At 45.3% G+C, this 23,867-nt stretch overlaps 1 protein-coding gene across 9 annotated transcripts in view; it reads right to left on the bottom strand.

Annotated features, from left to right (window-relative positions):
* CUX2 (cut like homeobox 2) overlaps positions 1-23,867 on the bottom strand; it is a 552,659-nt gene that overhangs the window by 98,892 nt on the left and 429,900 nt on the right. For 5 of the 9 annotated variants that reach the window (XM_033955398.1, XM_033955392.1, XM_033955400.1 and 2 more), the window contains exons 5-10: positions 22,281-22,415; positions 17,148-17,275; positions 16,254-16,297; positions 14,725-14,801; positions 10,525-10,591; positions 1,549-1,597 (exon numbers count right to left, since the gene is read on the bottom strand). In XM_033955398.1, coding sequence (XP_033811289.1) covers positions 1,549-1,597; positions 10,525-10,591; positions 14,725-14,801; positions 16,254-16,297; positions 17,148-17,275; positions 22,281-22,415 — 500 coding nt within the window. Of the gene's footprint in view, positions 1-1,548; positions 1,598-10,524; positions 10,592-14,724; positions 14,802-16,171; positions 16,232-16,253; positions 16,298-17,147; positions 17,276-22,280; positions 22,416-23,867 lie in introns of those variants that run through there. The other 4 variants (XM_033955397.1, XM_033955393.1, XM_033955399.1 and 1 more) reach the window with 4 other exon arrangements.

Below are 23,867 nucleotides of genomic sequence, written 5' to 3'. Positions count from 1 at the left end.
CCACCTTTTGTGGCGGTGGGAGGGCTTCAGTTTGAGGCTTTTTCCTCTGTTTTTTCAAATTGCATATTGTGATCAAAGCCTAAACATTACACATCTGTTTTTTGTGAAAGTGTTTATCAGATCTATTGGGTTTTCACAATATCTGAGTTTTTTGGCAACACAGTTACTGACAGGTCCACAGCAGTCGGCTTTTACTACAGTAAAACCCATTTCAAAATAGCCGAGCTATTGTTAGTGAATCATTCGCTTGGCTATTTTGCATGGGGTTTTATTCATTTGCATGGCAGGATCGGATCGCAGATTGATAGGACAGCGGTTTAGTGAATCGGGTTGGGTCAGTACGGGATCGGAAGGTTTAGTGAATCTAGCCCATAGAGATAAAACAGCTGCATATTGGGCTAGATTCACTAAGCCCATCGATCCTAGCCGATCAGTGGGCGATCCGAGGCAGGCCGACTAATCCACAACGCGCCCTCATGCAAATGGGGTCAATCGGAAGCACACCCCTCACCAAAGACACGGATCGCTGGAGAGCGATCCTGACGCATGCTTTTCCTGCAGATGGTGTGCGCATGTGATTGCTGTCCGTTCTTTTTTTAACTTTTTCACTCGCAAGTCTGTGGTTTTAACCCGCGGGTTTAAACCACAAGTTTGCGCTGCAGGGAAGGGCGGCAAGCAGGAGAGTCGGGGCAGTGAGCGAGGCGGCAAGCAGGAGAGTCGGGGCAGAAAGCGGGGTAGCCAGCAAGAGGCGGGGCAGAGAGAGCGGGGCGGCAAGCAGGAGAATTGCGGCAGAGAGCAGTAGATGCTTTACTGCAGTCGGCAGAGAGTCGGGGCAGAGAGAGCGAGGCGGCAAGCAGGAGAAACAGGGCAGAGAGCAGTGCGGCCAGCATAAAAGAGTCGGGGTAGGGCGAGCAGGAGAGTTGGGGGCAGAGAGCAGGGATTTTGCTCAGGCGACTGGTCCTCACCAGTTGCTTGTTTTTAGATCGGCCAGCCCAGTCGGCGTGCCTTCTTTAATTTAATGATTCGCGTCCTTCCTACTTTGCATGCCGTTTCTCCTCATTTGCATGCGCGGTTTGGAGGATGATCGGCACAGAGTGCAGGGAAATTGGGTCGGTACACAATTGCAAACACAATCGGTGGGCTTAGTGAATCTAGCTCATAGTATATACACATAAACAAAGGGGCTGCAAAGAATTACACCAGAGAATGACACGGTGACAAAATTCATCACTGTTCCCGTCCCCGCGGATAACTGCGGGAAATAATCCCATGCCATTTTCTAGTGTCTATTTCAACCTCAGTCCTTCTACACCAGCATTCTTCAAAGCAAAGCTTGTGGGTCAGTGGTTGTGGCCATTCATACTCTGATTCTTCCCTCTCTCCTTAAAGAATGACATGAAGATGGTTTCCCGCGGTTATCCGCGGGGACGGGAACGGTGATGAATTTTGTCACTGTGTCATTCTCTAAATTACACAACCTGCACTCGGCATGTTTTCCTCACTTGTTGTTTCTTCATAATACTATCCTCAGTGCAAAGAACATCTCACCTGATTAGCCTTTTCAAGGTTCGTCATGATCATTCCTACTTCATCCGCCCTACATCAGCAAATCCACAGAAAACAAAACATAGTAAAGACTTCCTTATTGTTTCATGAACATTACATTATTGTTACTTTGGAGTTTGTCTCTTAATTTTAACTATTTACATTTTACAAATCTTTCCTCGGTTTCTGAATGTCAAGATGCGTGCCTAAACCTGGTACTGGAACCTGCCCTTCAGCTGGGGGTAAGCAGTGGAATAGGACACGCCATAGCTGTGACACCTCATGGTGGCTGGATTGGGAAACTGCTGAGCAGAACACTGGAGGCTGCCACAAGGTAGCACTGTGACCAGTGAGAAGTGAACAAGAAGGACCGGTAGAAAAAGCCCAGGATGTAAAATGAATGCTGCTCAGACCCTGTCTCCAAATGATAACACAGCTACCTGGGTCCAGCAGCATAGTGGGGGTGGGAGGCGCCCCTCCCCCCAGTGCCCTCCTCTCTATCCCCCATTCCTTCTGCACCCCCCAAGCCACACTCATGCCCCTCCTTTCCCATCCTGTACCTCTTTAAATCATCGCCAGCACGAGCAGCTTCTCAGGCCTGCTTCTTGCGCCGGCATTGGCTTTTCCTGCTGATGTCACTTCCTGGCCCCGCCACTCAGGAGCGATTTCAGAGAAAGCCAGGCCATCTCGAGCAGTAGGCTAGAGGAGTTGCTCGCGCTGGCAAAGATTTTAAAGAGGTACGGGGCGAGGGGAAGGGAGTGCACGAGCGTGGCGTGGGGGGGCTGGAGACATGCCAGCGCCCCCAGCAAGATGGTGTCTGGGGCTATCCACCCCCACCCCCCCTCACCCTTACTACGCCACTGCCTGGTGCAGACTGACTAGAAAAGAAGAGACAGCAGTGCATATTAGAAGCCAATAAATGCACCTAGAAATTCTGGGATAAAGATAAAGAGACAGGCCACGGATTGATCATAATTAAAGCATATATTAATTCAGGAAGTTGCAGGGGCTTCTATTTTCTTTTCTTATTCTGAGTTCAGCAGAACTGACACATGATGGATTAACAGTCTGCAAACAATCAGTTCAAAAAGGTGTAAAACATGCAAATTGGCAGTAAAGAATAGAAAACATGGACTAAAATTGATTTGCATTCTTCTTTTTGCCATGACATTGCTCAGTGCATATGGAAAACAGCTACAATCATGATCAAAGGCGATATTATTTACTGCACAACTATGTATAAATGGTATATCAAATTATCAAGGAACATCTGTTTTGGTATTATATGATTAAGTGTTCTTTCTCTGTTGCATATTGTGAATGAAAAATTTGTTGCCGGGTGTTTAGCAAGACTGGCAAAACATTTGAACAGCTGTAGCGTTTGGCAGGCCCAGCCGCTGGTAGGTGCCAGAGTGGCAGAGAAGATGTTTCCCGACTCATAAAAATACATGGCAGACTACCAATAAAAATAACAACTGCAAATAGTAATTTAATGACGTGAAGCGGGGAATCCAAGCCTTAAAGCCTGCGCACTTTGAAACAAGTGTTTGCTGAAGGTACAAACTTTGCACGTGCTGAGGGGGTTTTAGCCAATAGAACTTTCTGTGCAAGAAATACCCCAAACTTCAGATTATTCTCAAGAAATTATCAACAAAACGTGTAAGCCATTTCCACTGAACTCGGCAGTCTGAGCCAAGTAGCCTAATTGGCTTGGTCCGACTGGTATAAAATGCAGTTCTTAAATGCATGCTTGGCGGGGTGGGGGCAGGGAGGAGAGCGGAGTAACTGATTGTTGATATTTAGGATTTTCAGGTAAGCGAAGTATCAAGTCACACAAATGGAGAAATGCAGCTCGTTCTCCCCAACCCTTAAATGAACAATTTTGCAGAAGGAAACTGAAACAAGGGGTAGCAGTTGGCATTTCTTCAGGGGCTCCGATTGCCTGTAATGTGATGCCTCCCCCAGGACTGTTGTGGCAAAAATATTAAGAGTGGATAAGTCATTTCTATGTAGCAATACTGGATGTCAGAAGCATTATTGCTAGCATCAAACTACATGTTCGTCTTGGGACGCATAAACATGTCCTGTAATCTGGTAACGGTGGTAATCTTGGTGGTCAAAAGCATATAACAAGGATGGTGGGCTCCAAGATATTTGATATCGGCTGGAGGAGTTGCCGTACAGTGTGAGATTAGAGAAACTGGGCCTCTTCTCCCTTGAAAAGAGGAGACTGAGAGGGAACATGATGGAAACGTTCAAGATAAAGAAGGGAATAGACTTAGTAGATAAAGACAGATTATTCACCCTCTCCAAGGTAGAGAGAACAAGAGGACACTCCCTGAGGTTAAAAGGGGATAAATTCCGTACGAACGTAAGGAAGTTCTTCTTCACCCAGAGAGTGGTAGAAAACTGGAACGCTCTTCTGGAATCTGTTATAGGGGAAAACACTCTCCAGGGATTCAAGACAAAGTTAGAAAAGTTCCTGCTGAACCAGAACGTACGCAGGTAAGGCTAGTCTCAGTTAGGGCACTGGTCTTTGACCTAAGGGCCGCCGCGTGAGCGGATTGCTGGGCACGATGGACCACTGGTCTGACCCAGCAGCGGCAATTCTTATGTTCTTATGATGGTGCGGCATCTCTTTAATGTATTTTGTTACACTGGTTGGATACCCCAGGACCTACCCTATCCTCATGGAGGTCGCAAATGATACATGTTCTTGCTTGGGAACGCAAAGAGGTTACAGATTTCTCCTCTAGTAAGGGGGCACAATTTCAATCAGTTTGGGAATCATTTTGGCTCACCCTGACTTCTGTTGCACGTAGTCGAATATTGAATGGCTGACATGTTATATTTTTATTTCTGTATTCTTGCAATTTTTTTTTGTTTGTTTATGGCTTCTTTTTTATGGCCTATCTTGGGACCCTTGGGGGAGGGGGGAGCAGTGGGTTTTGTTCTGCGGAGGGGGGAAGGGGTTCTGTACTTATCTAAATGAGCATATCGGAAGATAATTTTTGTGACTTTTGCATTCTGTATTGGTTTCTTTGCTCAATAAAAATTGTTTTGACTATAAGTGAATCCATGTTATATTGAGTCCACAGTGCAATGGCATACCTAGGCCTAGTTGCCACCTGGAGTGGATCACTCCCCCCTCCTCCAAGTGCGCTGTTGGTTCTGTCTGTTCACTGCTCCAGAACAGGAAGTTAATGTCAGAGGAGGCTGGGGACGGCAGAGTGGACAGTCACATGCATGGAAACTGCGACCCCCATGATTACATTACATTACATTAGGGATTTCTATTCCGCCATTACCTTGCAGTTCAAGGCGGATTACAAAAGAATTATCCAAGAAGTATTACATCAAGAACTTACAAAAAAAAAAACCTGGTCATTTTCAAAAAGAGTAAGAAATGGGTAAGGTTATTTGTTTGGGGTAGTTGGCTTTAGTGAGAGGTGGAGTTTGAGACTTGTGGTATTATTTCTTTTTTCAGAGTTTTCTTGAAGAGTATGGTCTTTATTTATTTTCTAAAAGTCTTGTAGTCGAGGGATGCCGTCAGCAGATTGGCGATTTGGTTGTCTAGTTTGGCTGCTTGAATGGCCAGGAGGCCATCATATGGTTTTTTCCGTTTGTATCCCCTTACTGCACACACCTTAGGTGGACAACACCCATTACCCCACCCTTGGTATACCATTGACACAGTGCAAAATGTAAAACAAAAAAGCAAAAGAGAAACAAAGAAGCAAACCAAGATCCAACCCTCGATCACATTACAAGGGATCATGCAGTAAGCTGGGTCTATGCTATATTATTTTTGTGGCACACTGTAAGTCAGTTTTGTGCAGTGATTTTTTCCCCCAGAAATCCATTTTTAAATGCCTTACAGTCACAGATAGGAAGTGTTTGAGATAGAGTTGACCGTACAAGCACACAAAGCCTGTTAATGTGGTCGAAAGGAGATACAAGATGGCAGTGCAAAGGTGAAAAGCCTGAAGATTACTGAATGTAGTGGTGGAGATTGGCTGGGTCTGTGGGGGGGGGGAGGGTGATGAATTGTGAAAATTATCAGATGGTCAGAGATGGGGAAGAACTGCGGTAGAGAAGTGTGTGATGGAGCAGTTGGAGAAGACGAGAAGCTCAAAGCAGTGGCCATTCAGGTGCGTAGAGATGGTGGAACATGGCTGAAGATAGAATAAGGATGTTAAGGCTAGAAGCCTAGAAGCATAAGAGTCGGAGAGGTCATTAGCATGAGTGGGGGTTTTTTTCTTCTTCAAATATTTTTATTGATTTTATGAATAAACATAACATGAAACAGTAACCATGATATACATTCCAATATAAAATATATGAATATGAAAAAATATTATAATATCGGCATCCTAGTGTTCATGGGTGCCCAAATTTTACAAAAATGTGAATATGCATTATTTTTAATGGCTAGATTTCTTTATATTTTCTAATAGAGCGTAAGTGATACCACCATTCAGGTAAGTTTGAGAATTGTCTTTCCAATGAGCAATAATCTTAGGGCAATCATTATGCCGAACAGTTTCAGATGATCAGAGGAGAGTTTTATGTCTTGGTCTAAAGAGCGAAGAATGACGGAGCGCAAAGAGAGTTGAGTGGAAGCGTATATTGGAATTAAAGTTCAAATTTTATTCCAAATAGACTGCCATTATATTTGAACATTAGGACAATAATAGATCATATGAGAGAGAGTTCCAGGTGAATCCACACAAGACCAGCAGAGGTTTGATATGTCTTTCGTCAAAAAGCGGGCAATTGTGTACGGAGTCCAGTAAGCAGCATGAGTGTTAAAGTCACCAAGAATGAGGGAAGGAGATGAAGGTTCAAGAATGAAGGAAAGGCAGAAGTCAAAGTCAGTGAGAAAGGAAGAGAGGGACTTATCGGGGGAACAATAAATGACTGCTACATGGAGGGGTAGAGGAGTGAATAGGTGGATGAAGTGGACTTCGAAGGAGGAAAAGCAGCAAGATTGAGGTGAAAGAAGGGGTTGAAATCTACAAGAGGGTGAGGGCGACGAGAAGGCAGATGAAGTTCAATGTAGAGAAATGTAAAGTATTGCATGTGGGAAACAGAAACCCAAGGTACAGCTATACGATGGGAGGGATGTTATTGACTGAGAGTACCCAAGAAAGGGACTTGGGGGTAATGGTGGACATGACAATGAAGCCGACGGCACAGTGCGCAGCGGCTGCTAAGAGAGCGAATAGAATGCTGGGTATAATCAAGAACAAAAGAAGTTGTCCTGTCATTGTATTGGGCGATGGTGTGTCCGCATCTGGAGTACTGCGTCCAATATTGGTCGCCGTACCTTAAGAAGGACATGGCGTTACTCGATAGGGTTCAGAGGAGAGCGCCACGTCTGATAAAGGGGATGGATAACCTTTCATACGCTGAGAGATTGGAGAAACTGGGTCTCTTTTCCCTGGAGAAGAGGAGACTTAGAGGGGATATAATAGAGACTTACAAGATCATGAAGGGCATAGAGAGAGTGGAGAGGGACAATTTCTTCAAACTTTCAAAAAATAAAAGAACAAGAGGGCATCTGGAAAAGTTGAAAGGGGACAGATTCAAAACAAATGCTAGGAAGTTCTTCTTTACCCAACGTGTGGTGGACACCTGGAATGCGCTTCCAGAGGGCGTAATAGGGCAGAGTACGGTACTGGGGTTTAAGAAAGGATTGGACAATTTCCTACTGGAAAAGGGGATAGAGGGGTATAGATAGAGGATTACTGCATAGGTCCTGGACCTGTTGGGCCGCCGCGCGAGCGGACTTCTGGGCGCGATAGACCTCTGGTCTAACCCAGCAGAGGCACTTCTTATGTTCTTATGTAGTAGCAGCCCAACACTTCTCCCAAGACCGACTAGGCGAAGAGTAGGGTTACGAGATGTCTGGATTTCTCTGGACATGTCCTCCTTTTGAGGACATGTCCGGGGGTCCGGAAGGCTTTTCAAAACTTGGCACTTTGTCTGGGTTTTGAAAAGCTTTCCTCCCTATCACGTCAGGCGGGTGACGTCGTCGCGTGACATCTCCAAATGCCCTCCTGCCTGATGAGAGCAGGCAGCGGGGGGTGGGGCGTGACAGGATGGGAATGGGGGATCCTCCAGATTTTCCAAATGGATAATCTGATAACCCTAGAGAAAAGATAACCTCCAAAGCACAGGGCGGTGGCTGAAGCAGAGTCTTCAGGGCAGAGCCATGTCTCAGTTAGCGAAAGCAGGTGGAGGGCTCGAGAGATACATCCATGACCTCTTTATCTGCCCTGAAGAATCTGTTTCATCCGCTTCCCTTTGTCATGGAATTTACCTTTTCTTGGTCAAGGGAGAGGTGTTGGGCTGTTACACTCACTCTCTTGTAGATTTCAACTCCTTCTTCCACCTCAGTCTCACTGCTTTTCCTCCTTTGAAGTCCACTTCGTCCACCTATAAATTCCGCTACCCTTCTGTGTAGTGGTCATTTACTGTCCCCCTAGAAGTTCATCTCTTCCAGTTTCAGAGAAACGGAAAAGCCAAGTTAAAGTAAAAATGTTCAGACGCTCTCCAAAGAGAAGAAATAGAGAAATGACTTCCTCCCCCCCCTATCGTCTGCTCAATGTAAAATGCTAGAACTGGAAAATAATGTGATTTTATATGGCAACTCTTGTATACAATGCATTTTCAAAGACCTAACAACAAGAAGGATAAAACATTCGCCAATCCCAGAGCAAAGTAGGCTTGTGAATGTGCTTATAGCGGCATACCAGAGTGGGTGGAGGAGGGAGCAAATTTAGAGCAGATATCCATTTTTATGGAACTATACAGCTTGTTGAAATCGTCTATCCAGAGGGCACAATGTATCCATTGTGCGAGAAAAAAAAGCTTTTCAGGAATGTAGTCAGTAGCAGAACTCGGGGGGGGGGGGGGGGGGGGGAAGGAAATGCTGCAGTGGGTCTAACAGAGCCCAACAGGCTGAAGCTAACACCCTCTTCTTTCCCCCTGCCTCAGACTTGCACAGAATTGGGTTCCTTCCTTTGTGTAGATGCTGGCTTTCAGCTACTCCTGCATATTTGTACCTTGATGCAATTTACAGAAGCACCGTCCTGCGGCCAAGGCCTCGACCTGATCATTTTGCATTTTGGCTCCTGGGATAGAGCTAGTTTGCAAACGCTTGGCTGACTTATTCATGGGACACCTTGCTAGTGAATTTCTAGGATTTGAGTTTGTGGCATCAAGAAAAACATGGGAAGGAATACTGCAATTAAACTTATACCCAATCAGAAGCAATACGATCATGTCACCCCTCTGCATCGCAATCTACACTGGCTCCCCGTAGATCTATTTGCATGCACTGCTTTCATGGTACGCTAATAGATCGCATGCATATTCATTGTGGAAATCCTGAAAACCCGACTGGATTGCGGCCCTCAAGGAGGGACTTTGACACCCCTGCCGTAGAAGCATTTATCTTTAAATTGAGCTGCTTCTACTATAAAGGTGCTGCTGGTCAAGCACCACAGTATTTGACAGACTTCTTGGTTTTCTCATTCCAGAGGAACCCCAGAAAAACTCGCGCTTTCTTTGTTTTTTTCCATCAGCTAGTGCAGGGGTGGGCAACTCCAGTCCTCGAGGGCCGGAATCCAGTCGGGTTTTCAGGATTTCCCCAACGAATATGCATGAGATCTATTTGCATGCACTGCTTTCAATGCATATTCGTTGTGGAAATCCTGAAAACCCGACTGGATTGCGGCCTTCAAGGAGGGACTTTGACACCCCTGCCGTAGAAGCATTTATCTTTAAATTGAGCTGCTTCTACTATAAAGGTGCTGCTGGTCAAGCACCACAGTATTTGACAGACTTCTTGGTTTTCTCATTCCAGAGGAACCCCAGAAAAACTCGCGCTTTCTTTGTTTTTTTTCCATCAGCTAGTGCAGGGGTGGGCAACTCCAGTCCTCGAGGGCCGGAATCCAGTTGGGTTTTCAGGATTTCCCCAACGAATATGCATGAGGTCTATTTGCGTGCACCGCTTTCAATGCATATTCATTGGGGAAATCCTGAAAACCCGACTGGATTCCGGCCCTCGAGAACAGGAGTTGCCCACCACTGAGCTTGTTGCGCAAATTTTTAAAACATCGTGAGTGTTTGCTCTCTTTTCAAGCTGTTATGTGTGACAGTGATCTCAGGTACTTGTTCTCTACGTCCCACTTTTATCTTCAATTTAGAAGGTAATTAATAGATCTCCAATTAATATGTAAGTTTACCATTTAGACTATTGTTCGGCATCTAGACTCTTTGTTCGGTACGGTATTTAAACTTATTGTATAGTATTGTATTTAGACTTACTGTATTGTATTATATGTGGAGTTATTGTATTGTATTAGCATTGTACTGTACTAAGACCTTTGTTATTCGCTGAATGTCCAGCCTTCTTACATTGTAAACCGCCTAGAAGTCGCCTGACTATGGCGGTATAGAAAAATAAAGTTATTATTATTATTATTATTATTAAACTCTTTACCTTTTTAATAAGTTTATAGGTAACTAGTCCAGTCATACTTGTTCACGTCCATGTACTTTATACCAGGGATCTCAGAGTCCCTCCTTGAGGGCCGCAATCCAGTCGGGTTTTCAGGATTTCCCCAATGAACACGCACTGAAAGCAGTGCATGCACATGGGGAAATCCTGAAAACCCGACTGGATTGCGGACCTCAAGGAGGGACTTTGAGATCCCTGCCTTATACTAATCTTTTGTGAACCTCATTGAACTACCTGGTTATGCAGTCCAGAAATTGGTTTATTGTATTGTATGGAAGGGCTTAAAATAATAAGGGATCATGCCACTTTTTGCCTTTCAAGGGCAATAGGTGACAATTTGCAATGTGTGAGCTCTCCAGTTAAAACAAAAGCTGGTAATCAAAGGAGATTTTTTAAGTTTTAACTCTAAGTGGATTTTTTATTTTGTCAGACAAAATATAATTACTTACTTTGAAGCTGCCTCCTCATCGTATTTACATCGCAGGTCGAGCAGCTCAGTCCGCGTCGTCTTCAGTGCTGACAGACAGAAAAGGGGTAGTGTCAGGCCCATCTTTCTTCCGAACAAGCTTCAATACTGATTTACAAATCATCCTTCCCATTCAAGAGCCATCAGGACCCGGAGCTAAGCCATCCTTATATCCCCCCATCCACTTTTAACTATCAGTTTGCCTTTCTTATTGAGTTTTAAAGGTCAAGTTCAGCTCTAATTACTTTTACTTTACATAGGATTGATCCTTTGTACTTCAAGCTCAGTCAGAACCGGGAACATCATGACTCTTAATTTAATTTTCACACTTATATTCCTCTTTACTGGAAAACTAGATCAAGGCAGATTACAAAGCCCACTAAAATAATAATTCAAATTAATATAGTTATAGTAATAGATGAAGCATATTTAAATAACATGGGATTTTTTTATTTTTTTTTTTTACTACAGCAGTACTTACTGCAAATTAACAGCAAAAATTAACTTGTGGTAGGTGCAAAGTTTGTGTGGTAATGCAAGGGGGTATGCCCTGAATCTTTCCTTCATTTACCGAATATAAAGACAGTTAATGCACAGGTACTATATTAACTATTATCAGTGCAGATATGTACAGTGTCAAACCCCCTTCATTACCATTTCTAATCCCCTCAATCCCTCTAATCATCTTCTCCAAGCCACCCTGATCACAATGTTCTGATAAGCTGCTCCCTAACACAAAACATAAGAACTACCATACTGGGACAGACCAAAGGTCCATCAAGCCCAGTATCCTGTCTCCAACAGTGGCCAACCCAGGTCCCAAGTACCTTGCTAGATCCCAAGTAGTAAAACAGTTTTTATGCTGCTTATCCTAGGAATAAGCAGTGGATTTCCCTAAGCCATCTCAGTATTGGCCTATGGACTTCTCTTTTAGGAAATTATCCAAGCTTTTTTTGCTTTTTTTTTTTAACCCTGCTAAGCTAACTGATTTCACCACATTCTCCAGCAATGAATTCCAGAGTTTAATTACATGTTGTGTGTGAAGAAATATTTTCTCCAGTTTGTTTTAAATTTACTACTTAGTAGCTTCGTCGCATGCCCCTAATCCTAGCATTTTTGGAAAGAGTAAACAAGCGATTCACATTTACCCTTTCCAAGCCACTCAGTATTTTCCAGTGCAATAGGTGAGACATTCTAAACAGTAGGGTTATTTCCCTTTAGCTGCATGATTGCAGAAGGAATCCACTCCGGATTTTTCACTCTGCCTCTGGTGTACTTCACTGTGCAGTTTAGTGCCCTGTACAGTTTTTCCTTCTCTCCTCATTTTCTTATTTTTAATTCAATGTAATTTTGTCCCCTTTCTGTGTAGTTCAGGGCTTGGAGCGATTTTAAAGCTCTGCCTGCTTGCATATTCACAGACTCTAGTCTGTAGCTACCACATGGGTACCTGCTAGCCAGCCTGCATAGTTTTCTCCTGAGCTCAGGGTCATCCCTGAAGTGGTCTCACCTTCTGTTAAGCAGAGGCTGAGCGCAGGCTGTTAGGTGCCCTTAGGAGGCTCGGCGGTGTTTTGTAGGGGGCCAGCTGCGTCATCATGCCTCTGCACATCCAGGTGTGCATCCAGTGGTCTGCAGAGGTGGAGGTGGAGTCAGACATGGGAGTCTGACTGGCAGCCCGAAGATCAGATTTGTGAAGCATTCCAGCATTGTGGCAGTGAGTTTAATCATTCAGGGGAGGTTTAAAAAGTGGGGTTTTAGAAGTTTCTGAGTGTTTCCCTCTGTTCCCTCTCCTCATAAATCCTAAAATTGCTGGTTTTGAAGTTCAGGAACTGTAAAAAAATAACACGATTTTGCTGTGAATTTAGTGCCGGCAGCCATCTTGGATTTTTAGCGATCTTTTTTTTCTTCAGCTCCCTGCGTTCTCAAAACTTCATTTTTGACCTGGAAAATTGCTAGGATGGAGTCCTTGGTCTCTTTTCATGAGGTTTCAAGCCAGGATTGTGCAAAGTTAGTGCTTTTAGAGCGTTCTTGCCATCACTTGCAATGGCCAGGGGGGACGTGGTGCCCAAATTTCTCCCCCACTGCAATAAGCACTCAAAGGGGCGACCAGCATGGTGGGGCAGCCATCGTTGGTTTCGGGGCTTGGCACGGCTCATACGCCTGTCTGCCAGGCTGAGGATCCTCCGCAGCCCAAGAAACGCAAGTGCAAATCATCTAAGAGTGACTTTATGCCCCAAGAACAGGATACTTTCTCCAAATTCATGAAATTTTTATGGTTGAAGTTTCAGGCCCAATGTTCTCCCCCTGAAAGGTCTCAATCCCCATCTGCAGTATCTCTTAAGTGGTATGGTGCCTTTGGTCACGTCCTTGCCTGCACCTGAGACAGCTTTTACACTGCCTAAACCTGATCTGGGGGACCCAGATGCTGATGTCTCCCTTACTGATCCCTTATTTGCAGGTTCAGCATTTCATGGAGTGGGGGGACCAAGGATTCTGTGTTCTTCAGGGAACTGTAGATCCTGTAGATGATTCTATGGTTTTCCACTTATTTAAGTTTGTGGGTCTGCCAGATCTCATTTCTGAGTCATTGCAGGAGTTGAACTTAGTTCTTCAGCCGGCTCTGTCCACCTCTTCTTTGCTATGTAATGTGTACGCGCAGTCAACTACCTTTCCCTGGTACCCTGACATGAGTGTTCTGGTTTCAGAGCAGTTTGACTCTCTGGAAGGTTCTCTGAAGATTGCTAGAGCTAGGTCCAGCTTGTACTTTCTGAGGCTGCTACTTTGGGCATTAAGGCTGCTTCGGCGACATTGTTCGTGGCACACGCCTGTATCTCTTGACTACGCACCCTGGAGAGTGAGGCAGTGGATCCCCCTCCTCAAAGTCTGATGGCTGCGACAGATTATATGGCGGATGCTTTGTATGATCTCATGAGAGTTCTGGCTAAGATGTCAGCGTACTCCGTCCTGCCGGATGTTATGAGTTCGCCAATGGCAAATTATTGTTTGGCAAAGATCTGGATGATCTCATGGATTCTGTGATGAACCATTGCCTTAATAGTCGACCCAGACCCTCTAGGGGTTCTGATCATTCTAATTTTCGAGGCTCCCGGCATTCCACACCGTATTCAAAAGCCATGTCGAAGAGATTTTCCCAGGGCTCCTGATGCAGATACACTGGCTACAGACGTACCTAGCCTTCCACCTCCTGGTCTCTGCCAGTGGCCAGAAAAGCTCAATGACACCAGGCCGACAAATGCACGCCTGGATGTGCCTTATGTTTTACCAGTAGGTCTTGGACATTATTCGGTCGGGTTACAAGCTGGAATTTGCTCGACCTCTGACCGATTGGTTCGTGACCTTTCCATGAGGTCGCCCAGACAAAGCTCTCTGGGTTCAAGCCACCATTCAGCGCTTGCTGGATATTCAAGCTATAGAGCCGGTGCCTCCCAAGCTCTCGGGATCAGGCAACTACTCCACATACTTTATCATGTCAAATAAAGGCTCAGAAGATTGGAGGCCCATCCTGGATCTTCAGCATGTGAATGCGGCTCTCAAGATGCCCCGATTCTGAATGGAGACCGTGCGTTCGATCATTGCAGCAGTGGCCCCAGGAGAGTTTCTGGCCTCTCTGGATCTCATGGAGGCGTACTATGCACATTCCCATTTTTTCTCTCCCACCACAAGTTTTTCTTTGCGGTTTCATATCCTAGAGTGGCATTACCAGTTTTCAGCACTGCCCTTTGGGCTGGCGACAGCGCCCCGGACCTTCACGAAGGCTTACCTGCTTGGAGAAGATGGGTGCAATGTGACTCCACGGCCCTTCTTCTCGGCCCACAGGCTAAGGCAGACATGGGCACCTCCGGTCCTCGAGGGCCGGAATCCAATCGTGTTTTCAGGATTTCCCCAATGACTATGCATTGAAAGCAGTGCATGCAAAGAGATCTCATGCATATTCATTGGGGAAATCCTGAAAACATGACTGGATTACAGCCCCCGAGGACCAGAGTTGTCCATGTCTGGGCGAAGGTATTGGCCAGTTATTAGCTGCAACTGTGACCTAGCAAGGGACGCGGTATGAAAGTGGTCTATTATTTTACAGGATCGGGGACACGTCTAAGTCATCTCAACTAACTGGAATAGACAAAGCAAACCTGCAACACTGGCTTCTTTTTTTTTTTTTAAATACCTGAATGCAGGACTTTGATCTTTTCTTCTGCTTCTCCCAGTCTAACCGCCAGCGTGAGCTGCGCTTCTTGTAGCCCCCTACGGTGAAATAAATATATAAATTGTTACATTTTCTAACACTGTGTGGGAAGTGAAAGTTGATCCAGACAAGACTGGAGCCAAAAAAAAAAAAAAAAAAGGTGAGCAGTCAGGCCTTGTGATTTTCTGTCTGGTGTCCCTGCGCAAAGCTGGTAATTTCAGCATGAGTAGAATTTTGCCCAATTTTCAGAAGTTACTCCAGCGATTTTAAGTAGAGAGTTTGACTTGCTGGACCCTCAGAATCAGGGACGGCTCAAGGCAAGAGCCAGGTGTGGCACTAGCATAGTGTTACTAAAGCTGGAAGGTGTCAAAGGCCTGCCTCACTGGATCACTGCCTCACTGTTTTGCACTACCTGTTGTGCTCTTTTTTTTTTTCTTCTGTATGGTCACGAGCACTGCCACAGGTTTAGCTGCGAGAACAGGTGCTTCTTTCGGTAGGATTACCAGACGTCTGGAAAAACCCAGACGTCCTCTTTTTAGAGGACTATCTGGGTGCCCGGATGGACTTTTCAAAAAGCTGATAAGTTTTGTCTGGGTTTTGGAAAACCTCAACCTCCCGGCTACGTCTGAAGGGCCTCTGAGCACGCGCAGATGACGTCACACTCATCCGCACATGCTCAGAGACCATCCAGGGAGATCGAAAAACAAAAGATGAGGCTTTGCGGGGGTGGGGTTAGAGGCGGAACAGGGTGGGGCTGGAGGTGGAACGAGGCAAGGCTAGGGGCAGGGCCATGTGTCTGGGTTTCTCCATACAAAAATCTGGTAACCCTATCTTGGTGCACCGACAATTGAGCGCAGAGAGAAGTGCATGCAGGAGAATACAAACCCCCGTCTCTTACACCGACAAATGAGCACAGGCTTGCGGCCGTCAGACTCCTCAGGCCCCATACCTTGGGCTTTGTGTTAGGGTAAGGTTAATATCATGAATAGGGTTCCGATAATTATATAAACCGTAGCCTAACAAGTGAATAATTAAAGTGTAGTGGGGGGTTCCCCCACCCCCTCATAAAAGAGGGTTACTTTGTAACCCTCAAAAAGACAAAAAAGTATCCACCGCCGCAATTGTCCAGTCTGTGCGCACTTGTCCTTAGCAATTTTGGCCTTTACTCAGTTGTCCCTGCACGCACTTGTTGGCGCGGCTTTGTCGGAGCGCTTTTGTCCTGTGCTCATTTGACGTGTCACCCCCTAATCTTTGGGCATGGCCAGTGGCGAAAACAGTGGAGAATCAAGTGACATGCTGTCACCACTGTAACCGAGCGAGTAATTGTGATGTGGGGGGTGGAGGGGGCAGGGTGGAAAGGGTACTGTTGCAGACAAGTGGGGGAGGGGGTACCACAGCCCCTTAAACCAGCCCTGCTCATAAATGTCACCTGGCTTCTTTCACCTCCTACTATCCTATGACACGTGGGGTGAGAGGGAGACTCTTTCACTGTGCTGTGTGGAACGACTTACTCTTTCTCCAAAGAGACTAACAGCACAGAGGTCCCAGCTGGTTTCTGTAAGGAGGAGAAGGGGAGATACTGGAGATAACACTTGCAGGAAAGGCAGGGAGGGGAAGCAGAGATGCTGAGCACCTACAAGAAAATTAGGGAGAAGGGGAGATACTGGCCATCTGCAGGAGAGATAGAGAGGATATGTGGGCCACTTTCTTCCTAGTCATTCTGATTTCTCCACCCTGCTGGATAATCCGATACTGTTAATACTGACAAATCATATACTTGGCTTATTACCCTGACGATTAAAAGGACTTATCTAAGTAGCATGTGTTACCTGGACAAGTCCTGCTGACTGGGGTCAGCCACAGATTTTCTACAGCATTATCCAAATACTGCCGCTAAAAATCACCCAGAGATCACCCTGGCATTGTCCAGAGAGCATAGGGACAGCAAGGGGGTGGAGCTTTAGCCGAGCTGGAATTTATTTGGAGACCAATCATATCAGTGCCAGTACCCAGATAACTTAGGCAAGTAAATTTGCTGACATATATTCTCCAGGTTCATCTCCAGATAACGGGACAGGGTACGACCATTGTCCGGATATTAGCGAGAGTCATCACCACACCTGGATATTCAGTGCAGACATCCGTGTATAAGCTGATGCTGAATTCTGGGGTCTATGTTTAAAAGCCATGGCTGGCATTTAACAGAAATTGCTGATGCCGTATACAGTGTTTTATTTTCTGGTGAAAGAGCTGTCTTGTTTTTATTTTGTACTGCTCGTTTGAATCGGTCATTTCAAACCCTTTTCATCACATAGAATAATATAGTGGGATGCTGCGGCAGGGAAAGGAGAAAATACAGCCCATATCTGCCACCCGCTCATAAAATCACAATACCCACTACTCACGTACTTTTCTTTCTCTGCCTCATTTCTCTGTTGCAAGTTCTCTGTGGAAAGTGCTTTGCTGCTAATGGTAGAGTGCCGGGATTCCTCTAACACTGTAATCCCAGCTGGGGACGTTCTCTCTCTTTGCTCTGTGGGTGTAAAAAAAATTCACATAAGCAGCAGGACACACTGAAAAAGTAGCTACTCCTTCCAAGACTAAAGATCAGTCGCAAGGGGTAAAAATTGATTTTCAGAAGTTATGCTATAGAGTTAATACGTTTTGCAGGCTCCATCGTTCAATTGTGTTAGAAAATCACAGCAGGGTGTGAAATTTGGAGCACAGCCTGCAGACTGTAAAATGTGGTAGCTTCCTGACTTTTGCTACTGCGGCTCGCGGCCTTATTGTGTACCTCTTCTGGCTTCTCGTGGTTGGAATGAGCATGAACGAGAAATGGGAGCTTTTCAAAGTCCATGCCAATGTACTTGCCACTCAATACGGCTGCAATTAAACTCCTGCTACGGCAGAAAAAAAAAAACCTGCTCCTGCTATGGCAGAAAAGCGGAGCCTCCCTGCTGAGAATTCTATCCAACAGCTATCAAATGAGCAGGCTGTTTCGTATGCTGAGAAAACTTCCCTTAACAGTTGGGAAGAAAACAGTGAACGGATGGGAGTCTGGAATCTGGTCGGCTGATGGTGCATGAGATTTTATTTTTTAAATTGAATTTAAGTCCATCTATATATGTACACAATCAAACACACTAACACAGATAATGCCACTTTGGAGACACTGAGGATAATTGTAGAAGAGGCACTTTTTACATTTATAAAAAGTATATTTTTCTTTGTAAATTAAGCATGCACACACATAAATAGAAATTGTTAGAACAGGCGTAACTCATTGTTATAAGCTGTAATATCCAGAGTTTTAAGCAAGGTATGTTCTGGGCCTTCTTCAAAGCATAGAATGGTATTTACATGTGTACCTCAGAAAATTTGCCCGTTGGTTTTTATGCTGTCATCATCACCCCCCAAAATGCAATGCCCCTGCAGGCTGCAGCCAGAGAGAGGCGGTGAGAAGTTTCCAAGTTTATTCATTATTTGACATACCGATCATCAACAAGTATCTGGTCGGTTTATAATATTATAAATAACATTAAAATTAGGGTACAGTTCTAAAAAAAAGGGGGCATTACTTAATTAAGACATGAGTGGAAGATGAGGCACAGACAGACTTCATACAGAAGAAGCTAGGGTTAGGGAAGTCAAAAATATATTGAGGTAAAAAAAATTTTTTTTTAAAGGGAGGGAAGAACGGGGAAGGAGGAGACAAGAGGTGGGAGTCACTTCTTAAAAGCGGTTCTCTTTCACCTTTGATCTTATGTGGTGTTGAGGGGAGGAAAGAACTTCTCATATTGGATAAGCTTCCTTGAACAGGAATGTTTTGAGATTGCTCTTGAATTTGTCAAGGGATTCTTCCGATCGAATGTCGGGAGGGAGCGAATTCCAGAGGGTTGGGGCGGCGACAGAGAAGATAAGTGTTGCGAGTGTTAGAAGAACTCTTTAACTGGCGGGATGGTCAGCCAATGTTGGTTTGTGGATCTGAGGGCCCCGAGGGCTGGCATAGGGGATGAGACATTTATCTAAGAAGGCTGGGGAGTGGGTGCATTTGATTTGGAAGGCAAGCAGGAGTGGAGGAAATGTGCTGCCCAGAGCGGGGGGGGGGGGGGAGGAATTGGCACAGGCTGCTGTTGTCATGTTTTGTAGGGATGAGCGGCCAGAAAACGTTTTGTGTCGTGTCAAGCAATTATTAAGATAACAAAAAAAAAAAAAGATATAACAAAATTCCAAGAATGGTGAGGGGGAAAAAGAAACAATATTAGATCACAATAAAAGAGAAACAGAGTGCTTTCCTAATAGTGTACAATCAATCATACTATCTCGACTAGATTACTGCAACGCTATCTATCTTGGCATCACAAAGATCTATCTCCAAAGATTACAATTAATCCAGAATACTGCCGCAAAGCTGATCTTTGGAAAAAGCAAATTTGACCATGTGACCCCTTTGCTCCAGAGTCTTCATTGGCTCCCGGTTTATCTTTGAATTCAATTCAAATGTGCTTGCATCTCTTTCAAAATTCTACATGGCATTTTTATTCCCCTCATTCCCCTATTATGGAATGCTTCCAGATTTTCCTTTGCAAGCGGCATCCAACAATTCAAACTCTCCCTTCCTTCTAGAAAAGGAATTAAAGGAGTTAAGATCTTCAGTCAATCTCTGGCCTTCAAATCTTTTCAACTCTGGAATGAACTCCCCTTAATTCTAAGGAGTATTAGTTTGTTCCAATCCTTCCATAAATCTCTAAAATCTTTTCTATTCGACAAACATTTTGGAAACTAATCTCTTTGAAACTTTGCTAGTAACTTCTCTAGTTTTTATTTAATCATTGTAAATTTTTTTATTCATCTCTATTTAATTGCTGTAAACCGAATCGAGCTTTCTCAGAATGATGACCCGGTATATAAAGTTAAGCTTTAGTTTAGTTTAGTTTATCCTCTTTCTGAAATACTGTGCCTTCTTGGCATAGAATGCACTATTATTGGCACATGAAAAAACTCCCCACAAAACGTCGTGTTATTTTCTGCTTGATTTTTTTTTTTTTTTTTTGGGGGGGGGTTGTTATTAAGGTGTGGCAAGGTGTACCATCCCTTGATTTACCATGTCAGCATACTGAAGTTAGATAAAGAGTGGAAGAGTATAGCATAACGGTTAATGCAGTGAGCTGAGGTCCTGGGGAAATTAGAAGGGAAAAGATTCCATACAAACGTAAGGAAGATTTTCTTCACCCAGAGAGGGTGACGGGACTAAATTGCGCGAGACAACGGCACGCCGACAACTGAGCGCAGATAACTGAGCGCAAGGTTGATGGCGCGCCGAAGAAAAGCACTATTTTAAAGGGCTCTGACGGGGGGTGTGGGGGGGAACCCCCCCTTTACTTAACAGACATTGCGCTGGCGTTGTGGGGGGTTTGGGGGGTTGTAACCCCCCACATTATACTTAAAACTGAACTTTTTCCCTAAAAAACAGGCAAAAAGTTTGGTTTCAAGTATAATGAGGGGGGTTACAACCCCCCAAACCCCCACAACGCCAGCGCGATGTCTGTTAAGTAAAATAGGGGGGTTCCCCACCAACACCCCCCCCGTCGGAACCCTTTAAAATAGTGCTTTTCTTCGGCGTGCCGTCAACCTTGCGCTCAGTTGTCTGCTCTCAGTTGTCAGCGCGCCGTTGTCTCGCGCAATTTTGTCTATGAACCCCCAGAGAGTTGTAGAAAACTGGAACGCTGTTATAGGGGAAAACACCCTCCAGGGATTTAAGACAAGGTTAGAAAAGTTCCTGCTGAACCAGAACGTACCCAGGTGAGGCTAGTCTCAGTTAGGGCACTGGCCTTTGACCTAAAGGCCGCTGCGGGAGCGGACTGCTGGGCGTGATGGACCACTGGTCTGACCCAGCAGGGGCAAATCTTATGTTCTTATAATACCACATACAACTATGCAGTTTCCATATCACATACATAAAATCTTGTTTCCCTCCGATTATCACAAATAATATAGACATGTCTAAACAACTCTGTTAATCGTCCCTGTTATGATAGAGATAGAGCGCAAATTCAATCAATTCAGAAATACAAGCAAGCTTTAAATCATAGATTGATGTCAGAAAAATTCTAAAAGGCAATTATCAACTGAAATATACCTTAGCATAAAAAGGCATTGGCAAAAATTGAGTTTTCAGCATTTTCTTAAAATTCATCCTCCTAATACAAAACTGCAGGATACCAGGCAAGTCATTCCAGAGTTCTACACCAGCCACGGATCTCAATGATGCTCCGATTCTAGCATGCATAGTCGACATTCTACCCTCCACACTTAATTTCATCCCATTTACATGGGATTCATTCCAACTTGTGACCTTGGGCAAGTCCCTTAACCCTCCATTGCTCCAGGTACAAAAAACCCACCTTTGATTGTGAGCCCATTAGGGACAGAGGAAGTACCTGCAGAAATAGCATCTAGTAGCGCTGTAGAAATTATACATACCAGAAGGTATCTCGGTACCACAGCTTGCTGACTTTCATGGTAAATAAATGTCTTTGCTCGTGGACCACTTCACATGCAGCATTATGCCACCTGTCCCGGAGCATCAGGCCTCAAAGCCACAGCCTGACACTCCCGGTCCTGACCATAAAGGGACCATGGGATCAACCAGAATCCACCTCCCACACCGGTTACCAGACGTCCAGGAAAACCTGGACATGTCCTCTTTTTAGAGGACTGACTGGGCTCCCGGACGGACGTTCCAAAACCCGGCATTTGAACATAAGAATAGCCTTACTTGCATCTGGAGGATCTCTGAGCATGCGCGTACGACGCCACACACATCCGTGCATGCTCCAGGCCCTCCAGACAAGGCTGGAGTTTGTTCAGAAGAAGAGAGGAAGCTTTGTGGGGGCGGGGCTGGAGGTGGAACAGGGCGGGGCTGGAGGCAGAACTAGGTACGGCTGAGGCATAACAGGGTGGGGTCATGTGTTCGGGAGAAATATATGATAACCCTATAGATGATGACCCCTGTGATAGCGTGAGTGAGGGTTGGGGGTAGGTCTCAGTCATGCAGAGTATCTAAAAGCACATCATCAAGGCTTATGCGCTGGGGATCACATCTTTCCCTAAGCCTCCTTAACTTAACTTTGGCCCTGACTTTTATACTTCCTGGCAGCTCCTTTCCTGGCTCCACCTCTCCTGTGTCACTTCCCCCTTAGGAGGGGCTATGGAAATTAAGGTGGCTCTGACACTGTGAGGGAGTATCCAGCAGGGGGAGTGGTAGCATTTGACACACAGCTCCTGATTGGAAAAGGCCCGACTTAGTGCAGGAAGAGGCGGTCGGAACATACAGTGAGTGATTTCCTGCACTTGCCAGCGCTCCGGCTGCTTCTCCTGCATCTACTGCTGCCGTCTCCAGTCTCCCCCATGAAAAACCATATTCGCGGTTTTTCAAGATTCGCGGGGGTTCCTGGAATGGAACCCCCGCGAATATCAGGGGAGTACTGTACACTTATATGCAATATTTTGAACATTTACATGGTGCATAAATGTACCTGTGGTGCTGAGTTCTGAATGTTTCTTCCAGTGACGACCAAATTCCTTCCCTGCTTTGTTCTCGGGATCGATGCACTGAAGCTGACGGATTCGGTCTTCTAAACCCCGGGCTGCTTCAAGCAAAGGAACAGGATCTAGACAAAAACCCAGACGATGCAACGTCATCACTACTACTGAGAACACTGTGTGGATCCTGCCTTAACGATGGTCCTGATGCTCTCCGACAGGACTAATGCGATGCTATATGTGCAACAGCAACTGTGCAGGCGACTCATTCTGGACCAGATTCTCAAAACTTTAAACGTGGTTGCAAAAACTGGTTGCAGATAGTTTAGCATGTGTGCATTTTAGCGGCGTATTATCAAAATGGCTTACGCGGTCTTTAGCAAGCTTTCTAGCAGTCTCCGACACTGGCATGCAAATGGGCTCTTATATATCGAAATGAGCACTCCGGTGGATTTTTAAAAATCGCCCAATCATTCTTCTGGTGTCGGCTTTTGGCAACAAAAATCAGCGACTTGTCCGGAGGTGCCGGTACAGTGACAGCACTATTAAAAATGCATCTTGTGGTGTGTGTTTTGACTGTGGCTAATGAAAAAAATAAAAATTTACAGGAAGAATCATAAATTGTCTATATAATTTTTTTTGTGGAAATAGTAAAAGCACGCTTTTTGAGCATCCTGCATCTGGGGAGCGGCCTAAGGCTCTGATTGGCCCAGATGCATAAGGCCCCACCCATAGGAGGGTCCTTAAACAATCTGGGCCAATCAGATCCTCAGGTCCCTTCACGGTGCATCCCATGATGCACTAGGGAGGGGATGGCCTACCATTTTGAAGAGGTGAGCCAGCTGGCAGGAGGAAGTAGGAATCCCTCTGGCCAGCCATCTGAAAGGAAGGTAAAGGGGAGAGTGCAGGGGTCATCAGAGGTGTTGCGTGGCGGTGGGAGAGCATGGGCATCTCTCCCACTGCCGGGGGGGGGGGGGAGGTGTCGGTTGGCGGCAAGAGAGATTAAGCATCTCTCTCATTGCCGGAAAAGTGTGTCAGTTGATGGCGGAAAAGACTGAGCATATCTCCCATTACTGGGAGGGGTGGGAGTGTCAGTTGGCGGCGGGAGAGATTGGGTATCTCTCCCACTTCTGGTGGGTGTTTCTTAGCAGCATGAGAGATTGGACATCTCTCCCGCTGTCGGGTGGGGGGTTACTTGCAGCTCGATTTTTTGTTTTTTGGAGGGGGGGTTTGCCTTTATTCTGCGCATGAGTAGTGTCAATAATTGCTTGTTAATTGGAAATCATAGGCGCTGATTGATTTGTTAAGCAATTAAGTTGCACGTGCAAATCTGCAATGCGCGCATCTTTGGGTTCAGTATATAGAACTGGGGGAGCATGTGTAAGTTTATAGAAAACTGTCAGTTCTGAGCATAATTCTTAAATGAGCTAATTGCCGTTAACCAATGATTGTTATGATTAGTGTTAATTAGTGCCAATTGACACCAATTTGCAGTTACTTGTGTAACTGCCCTTTGCCAGAGTTCTACACACTGCGCATAACGCCAAGGGAGCGAGGGGCATGGGCAGGGTAGGTCAGGG

Source organism: Geotrypetes seraphini, chromosome 8, assembly GCF_902459505.1.
Source record: "Geotrypetes seraphini chromosome 8, aGeoSer1.1, whole genome shotgun sequence".
Classification (NCBI taxonomy): Eukaryota; Metazoa; Chordata; class Amphibia; order Gymnophiona; family Dermophiidae; genus Geotrypetes; species Geotrypetes seraphini.
The sequence above is the reverse complement of the archived record's forward strand: the minus strand, read 5'-3'. Positions and strand labels throughout refer to the sequence as shown.